The sequence below is a fragment of the Palaemon carinicauda genome, chromosome 31, assembly GCF_036898095.1.
Source record: "Palaemon carinicauda isolate YSFRI2023 chromosome 31, ASM3689809v2, whole genome shotgun sequence".
NCBI lineage: Eukaryota > Metazoa > Arthropoda > Malacostraca > Decapoda > Palaemonidae > Palaemon > Palaemon carinicauda.
The window spans coordinates 49,815,266-49,823,679 of record NC_090755.1 but is presented as its reverse complement, the minus strand read 5'-3'; the positions used below and the strand labels follow the sequence as shown (position 1 = coordinate 49,823,679).

Sequence of the window (8,414 nt, the reverse complement as noted above, 5' to 3'; positions counted from 1 at the left end):
TGGGCCATAAAAAAATGCGATCGTAAACTAAATACTTTTAGGCATCTCAGAATCAAATGTATCGTATAATGGAATATCAGGTGAAGAAAAGGATTATTTTAGATCAAAATTCTGCGTTAAACTATTTAATACAGTTGCTCGGATTTGTATCGAATTCCTAATAATTCTTCCATACTCTGAGATGTTTATAAAATTATCATCAGGTGGATCTGTGGCGCATTAAGTAAGTACTACTAATGATAATACTACTGATATGAAAATAAACATATTTTGCCAATGATAAAAAAGATAATATTAAAATTGTGACAATAATAGTAGTAATGATAAATATTATTATTATTATTATTATTATTATTATTATTATTATTATTATTATTATAACTTGAGCAATATATACATCAACATCATTATCATTAAAGCTAACAGTGATAACAATCAACTTCAACTTGCACATCATTTGAAATTTACCTTACTTTACTCTGACGGCTGCTTTTCCAGTCCCATACAGCAAGGGAACCGTACCCTCTACAAGACCTCCGCTGTCGTTTTACCTTGATCGGTCATAGTATTTAACGTTCCATATCACGTATTGTTTATTTGCTGTTAAATTGTCACTGTTATACGACTCATTGAATAAATTTTATGAATAATGAGCCCGACACCCCCACCAGACCCACCTCCTCTCGGTATGTGTTGGAAGGTGTGTGTGGGGGTGTCATTTCAGTTACCTTTGCCTTGTCCAAGTTATTGACCCGTGTTTCAGATAATGATAGTATGTCCAGATATTTCTCGTTTATCAATTCCAGAATTTGAATGGATTTATTACCTACATATTGTATATTTACATAGCCAGAGTTCATGACATCCTTGGTAACCATGATCAGTATTTTCTGCAAGTCTTTTCATTTCCAAGTCATAAGCTTTGCAGTCTCTCGAATTAACTATGTGGTCACTTGGTTTGTTTAACTTTGTATATATACACGGATACAGTTATACACATATATATTTGTACATATGTATATATATATATATATATATATATATATATATATATATATATATATATATATATATATATATATATATATATATATATATATATATATATATATATATATGTATATATATACATATATATATATACATATATATATATATATATATATATATATATATATATATATATATATATATATATATATATATATATGTATATATATATATATATATATATATATATATATATATATATATATATATATATATATATATATATATATATATATTTACAATTCAAAATAAAGTTTTCTGAGCCAAAGAATATAATAAAATATCTATTTTGTCATATTTGTTCACTGAATTGTATAAAACCCGTGTTAATTAATTCTATATAATCATTCCTGATATATGACCTAAGCAATATCCCTCCACCACGTAAGATTTGGGGAGGCTCTCAGGAAATGCAGAGTGAACGTTTAAACTATCAAGGTAAGATTTGAGACTCATTTTCCATATAATGATGGTGATCTTTGCTATCGGGAATATTTTGTTTATTCTTAGCACGGTCAAAAAATAACAGGTTATGAGTACCGTGACGTCATTTGTTTTTGGAATCAAAGTGTCCCACTCATGCAAAATTATCGTGTGCTACTTGTTTGAAGTAGGGTTGAATTCAGAATGTTTTGGCTATCCAAAATTTACGTCTGTACCAACCGTGTGACACACGATCGTACATAGTAACGACATTTCATTTTGTGGATATATTATACTTGTATCTTTGCTCTCCCCTTGCACTAACAAAAACCTGAAATAATGTGTCCTTTTTTCTCACTGTTAACTGTTAACCGGTGCGGTGTCGGTTGAACAGGAAATTTCCTGTTGCATTGAGTTTTTGTATATAAAGGCGAGTGTTCTGTAATGAAGTTACTCAGTTGTTTTCATCCTGCCTTTGAGTCATAACCTTCTCTCGGTTCGTCACATTGGTGATCTCGGAAGTCGACTCGCTCCTCCCGCCTTCCGCAACCCCTCGCCCCTCTGTCGTTGGTGCTATGGCGGACTCCACGGAAGTTGGCGCTGCTACTGCCCCATTGAAATGTTCATCATTCACCTGCGGAGAGGCGTTTGCTTGGTTTCAGCACGCAGAAGTTCAGTTTTGCATCAATGGCGTGACTCGCTCAACCACCAAAGCAGATTAGGTTTTCGCAGCGATACCCGAGGACACCTTCCCAGAAATATCCGACTGGCTTTGTGTACAAGGAGACACTCCAATAGCGTATGACGCCCTCAAAACATACCTTCCTCAGCAGTACTCGTCGTCGCCAGCCGCCCGTAAAGCACAGCTTTTCCAGCTCTCTCAACAACCCTTGGGGGACAAAACGGCTTCGCTCGCCCTCAGGGAAATGACCAGTATCGCTCGCCTGCAACCTGCCACAGACGGCTATCCTCGCTAGGTGAACCTACTTCGTGCCCTTTGGATACTCGGTTTACCGGAACTTGTACGCGCTGCTATACCCGATGTCGATAGTTTACTCATAAATGACTTAATGACCAAAGCCGACGCTCTTATGGACAGCCACTTCAAGACCTCCATCAACGCCTCCACTCCTGACAGAGAGGACGGCTATTCAACGTCAACCGAAGCTGACGTGAATGCCGTAGGACATACACGCCTACCCTGTGACATGCCTAAGCGGCGACAAAGACACCCACCACCCACCAATCGCTCGCGCCCCAACCAGCGAATTCTGCAGCCACTTTCTTCCTCCCATCCGCCACAGTTTTGCTACTACCACAACAGATTTGGAGCAACCGCGAAGAAATGTGCCAAGGATTGTCAGTGTCCAAAAAACGTGTAAGTAGGCCATCGCTCGTGGCGATGGCCTCCCGTGTTTCTATTCTTTTTTTTTTACATGATGCAGGAACGGGCGTGCGATTTTTAGTAAACATGGGTGCTTGTCGTTCTCTTTTGCCAAGGGAACTCTTCAGGACACGATGTAGTCTGTCTACGTCTGCCAATGTCCGCTTAGTAGCTGCCAACGGATCTATGATACCCACCTACGGTTACGAGATCCTCACATTATCGTTTGGAAACGGTAAATTTGATTAGAAGTTTCTCGTTGCTGACATCATATCGCCAATCCTCGGTGTGGATTTCCTCTCTCATTTCAACCTTCTGGTCGATGTCGCCCACCGATGATTGGTCAACGCAGACTCGTAATTGTCGAGACCTCTTCAACCCACCCCCTCCAACCTCACTCTCCACATCAGAGCACCCACAGATGCCTACGCCCACCTCCTCACGTCTTACCTGGAAGTTTTCCGTCCAGAACTTTGCCAAACGCCACGCACGGTATTTATCATCATATCAAGACGACAGGACCCCCATTCTTCGTAAAATTCTGACGTATGGCACTGGAACGATTTGCAGCAGCCAAACAGACGTTCGCCGAAATGGAGGAAATGGCCCTTTGCCAAAAGGCCTCCAGTCCATGGTCGTCACCCTTACACATCGTTCTGAAGAAAGACGGCTCCCTCCGTCCGTGCGGGGATTACAGGCGCCTGAACATCCAAGCAAAACTGGATCACTTCCCCCCCCCCCAAACATCGCTAACATGACTTCCTACCTGCACAAACCGAAGGTTTTCTCCACGTGCGACATCCTGAAGGGGTATTATCAGGTGACTATGAACCCAGAAGACATCCCCAAGACCGCCATGACCACTCTGTTTGGTACATACACCTTTAATTACTCCTGTTTTAGCCTTCATAATGCTGGGGCCACTTTTCAGCGTCTCATGGATAGCATCTTAGGGGGCCTCCCCTTCTCTCTATGTAATGTGAATGACATACCTGTGTTCTCTTCCTCAAAAGAGGAACATCTCCGTCACCTGTGCATCGTGCTGGACCACCTGCAACAAAACGGCCTCGTTGTCCGGTACGACAAGTGTACCTTTGGCGCCAACAAAGTGTCGTTCTTAGGCACCGCATCACTCCTGAAGGAGTCCATCCCCTCCCTGAGAAGGTAGCAGCCATTCAGAGCTTCCCTGGGTCCTCCTGGGATTAAGGACCACTCCTAAAGACGCCCTCGACGTCTCATCAGCTGAAATGGTGTATGACGACCCGTTGGTCGTCCCTGCCGAATTTTTTCCTTCTGCAACCTCCTCCGACAATTTCCAGTGCATACGTCACATCGTGGAATAATCTACTCCATACCCCTGACTTACAAGGCCCTAGCAAAGCATCACATACCGACAGACTTGCACTCTGCAACACACATCTTCCTACGCAACGACACTAGCAAGCCATCAGTAACGCCCCCTTACATGGGCCCTTTCCTTGTGATCCGACGTAATCCGAAAGCATTCCTACTAAACATTCGTGGCAAAGAAGAGTAGGTCTCCATTGATCGTCTAAAACCAGCTTATCTCCTGCCAGATGACCCACCTACAGTTCGCCTCTCTAGATCAGGGCGCCCTATTTAACATGTATAGTATGTCATTTTTAGGGAGGGGGAACCATGTACCAACCGTGTGTCACACGATCGTACATAGTAACGATATTTCATTTTGTGTATATATTATGCTAATATCTTCGCTCTCCCCTCGCACTAACAAATACCTGAAATAACGTGTCTGTTTTTTCATTGTTAACTGTTAATCGGCGCGGTGTCGGTTGAACAGGAAATTTATTTCCTGTTGCATTCAGTTTTTGTATATATAGGTGAGATGTTCTGTAATAAAGTTACTCATTGCTTTCATCCTGCCTTCGAGTCACAATCTTCTCTCGGCTCATCAAACGTCTATGGAAAATCACTGATTCCTTATCATAACTGATGAGTATTAATTGAGTGAATTTATGATAAAAGGATAGATTTTCCTTAAAGACCAGGTCTAACGTTCAGGTCGTTATGTTGTTAGATTTTATAGGCCTATTGTAACAACAATTTCGTTTCTTGTTCAATCAAACTGAATTCTACAAAGTGTTACCTTCCAATGCAGAGGTTATGTTTTAAGCATTTGTGGCAGTAGGATGTGTCAGTCCATTCACAAGGGAATATATCAAAATAATTCTTGAATATACGATATCTTTCAAACATACCCAAACTGAGTAGACAGGTTTGTCCATTTCTCCTATAATTTATAAACAATTGACCCGTTTTAATGTAAAGGATATTAATTATGTTCTGTTCGTACAGTAAATGTCAAGAAACCTAACACAAAGAATAAGTCTAGTTAAGAAAAATCAATATAATACGTTTAAGTGTGAATGAGCAACAGAGAACACACTTAACTTCGGCAGTATTGTTATTACCACGATAAGGTGCTGAACTCACTAAAATCTTTAGAAGCCAGGGGACCATTGAAATGTCAAAACTAGAAACAAACATCTTTTTTTTTTTTTATTTACTTGTTATATATTATATTGCTTTATTTGCTTTGTATTAAGAATGCTAGTTGAATGTATGAAGATTTTTCTAAGAGTAACAGACTATGCACCACATATTGACACGGAAAAAATAAACAAGTTCATCGTAAATAAAAAAAGGTATAGATTATGAATGGTATGAGAGTTAAGATTTCTAAAAAAGAAGTCTTTTAATATTTTTGAGAATAGTAAGAATTTTGTAATCAAATCAATAATTTCCTAAAGCGATTTGCTGAAAGTTTCAAATAATATCGCCTGCATACTAACATATTAAAAAGAAAAAAAAAAAAAAGCCTTGAACCATTATTCAAAAATAATAGACAAATGAATGGATATTAGACGTTTACACCATTCAAGATTCTTAAGGGTTAAACGACCCCAAGGTTTGTTCTCGACCGACAGAGACAAAGGACAGGTCATTGCCTTTTATAGCACAGTGTCTTAGACACAGATTGTATTTATGTATGATTGACATCAAGTCCCCTCTCCACCCAAGATAGGACCAAAGAAGGCCAGGCAATTGTTTAGGAATCAGCAGGTAGACCTAGAGTCCCCCGAAGCAGACAAGTCTCTCGTTCCAAAGGCCTTTGAGGTAAGGGCCACTAAAACAATTTATCGTGATTTGAAACCCGTGATAATTGACAATCAATGAAGTTTTCAGTATGCCTTTAGCTATTCTGATGACTTCGTTAGCGATAGGTCTCTTCATTGAGACGGTGTATATTATTTTTTGTGATTGAGAAACACTCAATAATATTTATATTGTATTAAGAGGTATTTGAATAAGAAAATGTTTTTGTTAATTATATAAAAATATATTTATTAAAGCGGTTTAGTATTTTCTAATCGTAGACGTAAGGGACAGAGTAAAAACATATGTGATGTCTATCAACCGTAAAATCCTCCAAATCCACCGTAGCTGCCACCAAAACCTCCAAATCCACCTCCATATCCTCCTCCATATCCGCCGTAGCCAAAGCCAAAACCATGTGGTCTGTAGCCATAGCCGCCGAATCCATAGGGACTACCTCCAAAGAAATGTCGTCTGCTGGGTTCAGGAGCTGGAAGGGCTCCAGTCAGTTCCATGAGGGCGAAAAGGGCCACTAACAATAGGACTGCAACACTGATCTGCAAAAGAATATAAAAATTAAGTCACATAAAAAGAAAAAAATTCACAAAATCCTGAACTTGGGAAAGTTGCGTAAAAGTTAATGTGTATTGAGATTGAAAATGAATTCGGGTGAAGAGAAAAGGAAAGACTGAAGAAAATGCTTAGTATGTCTGAGTATATATATATATATATATATATATATATATATATATATATATATATATATATATATATATATATATATATATATATATATATATATATATATATATATATATATGTATATTATTCACAGAATGTATCATTATAAGTATGTGTTGTGTATGTGCGTATTTATAAGTCCTAGTATGCATGGACGCATGAATGTGTATATCTGCATTTTTTTTATTTTCAAAGAATTAGTTATTATATTTTTAGTAAAAAGTATAATCAATGCTATCAAAAGTTGTACTACAATTAGAACTGTGCTTTCAACGTATAGAATATTCGATCTTTTCAGATATATAAGCTAAAATATGTTTCATTGGTTTTCACGAGTCTTCACTCATTGAAATCTGAACGTTATTTCACCAGGTTTCTTAGAATGAATTAACGTCGATATTCAATACAAAATGTCATTTCATACTTACAGTTTTCATGATGATGAGGAGATCTGGTACTTCTTCCTTGGCTGATTTTGGAATTGTGTGACTCTGTGACACTGTGTTCTTTGTGACCTTCTATTTATGGGAGGATCGTTTCTCTGTACAGAGTTGCCAATGATCAATTGTGGAGTCGGATTCTGATGCTGTCCATAGCGTAGCAGGACTTGAAAAACGTTCACAACCTACATTGACAGCTGCTATGTAATGTAGGTTTTTTCATCATTTTTTTATTCATTTTACTTTCATTACAAAAAAAAATTCTCATTGATTTATAAGTGTCAGTATTTTCAGTGGCAATAAAAAAGAATGCATTGGCCATAAAGGGAAGTACTGGGCAAAACCATTTCGTAACTTCCCCGGTAAGATTTAGGAACCGTATAGCGGGTGATGATTCGTGCCATTACCCCTCCCCTCCCCCCCTCCACACACAGTCTTCTTCCACTACGAGTAGCATTTTTTATTGTATGCGTCAACACTTTGGGGTTTCCAAATCCTGAACTCGTTTTAATGCTGCAAAATTACAGGTATACAACAAGGGATTTTGATAGTGTGTTTGCGGCGAAGTGATAAAGGTTTCCACCACCCAGAAATTGTTCAGATCATAATAAGATGTATGTTCCGTTAATTGGTGGGAGCCACATCATCGTTAAATTGTTGGAAGTGTTGTTTCTAAGTGAATGGAAGGGTCATTTAGAAGATTAGATGAGAGAGAATTAGACATTTCTAGGAATATATGAAATATTGAATAAAGGTCAAGAAAAACAGATGATTCCGGTCGTAGTATGAGAAACTGGACGCTGGAAGAAAGGCTCAACTGTGACTCTTTATCAGAAGTATCTGTCCGTAGCAAAAACGCAAATAGTGAGTGAAAAATACTCGGAACATTGGATGATGCATTAAACCATTTCATGTCTTCCAGAGGATAAGAAATAGCCAAAGATGAGGCAACCAGATGATTTATGTAAACATTTGAATAATTGATAATTGATTATGAAAAATGATGTAAGGACGAAGAGAAAAAATGAAATTGCAAGTGGTGATGTTAATGGTTATATTTAATCTCAAGCTCATAAGAGGTATATATATATATATATATATATATATATATATATATATATATATATATATATATATATATATATATATATATATATATATATATATATATATATATTACTACGACTAGCCAATTACATAAGATTCCTGAAACCTAAAACTCACCTGCTTATACTACA

The 8,414-nt window shown here is 37.7% G+C and overlaps 1 protein-coding gene across 1 annotated transcript; it reads right to left on the bottom strand.

The window, feature by feature from the left end:
- Positions 1-6,256: 6,256 nt before the first annotated feature.
- LOC137624960 (keratin-associated protein 19-8-like) lies at positions 6,257-7,226 on the bottom strand. Its single transcript, XM_068355895.1, has 2 exons — positions 7,165-7,226; positions 6,257-6,552 (listed from the first exon to the last, which is right to left on the bottom strand). Exons 1-2 carry the CDS (start codon positions 7,171-7,173, stop codon positions 6,313-6,315), a joined length of 249 nt encoding a protein of 82 aa, XP_068211996.1. The 5' UTR covers positions 7,174-7,226; the 3' UTR covers positions 6,257-6,312.
- Positions 7,227-8,414: the final 1,188 nt, after the last annotated feature.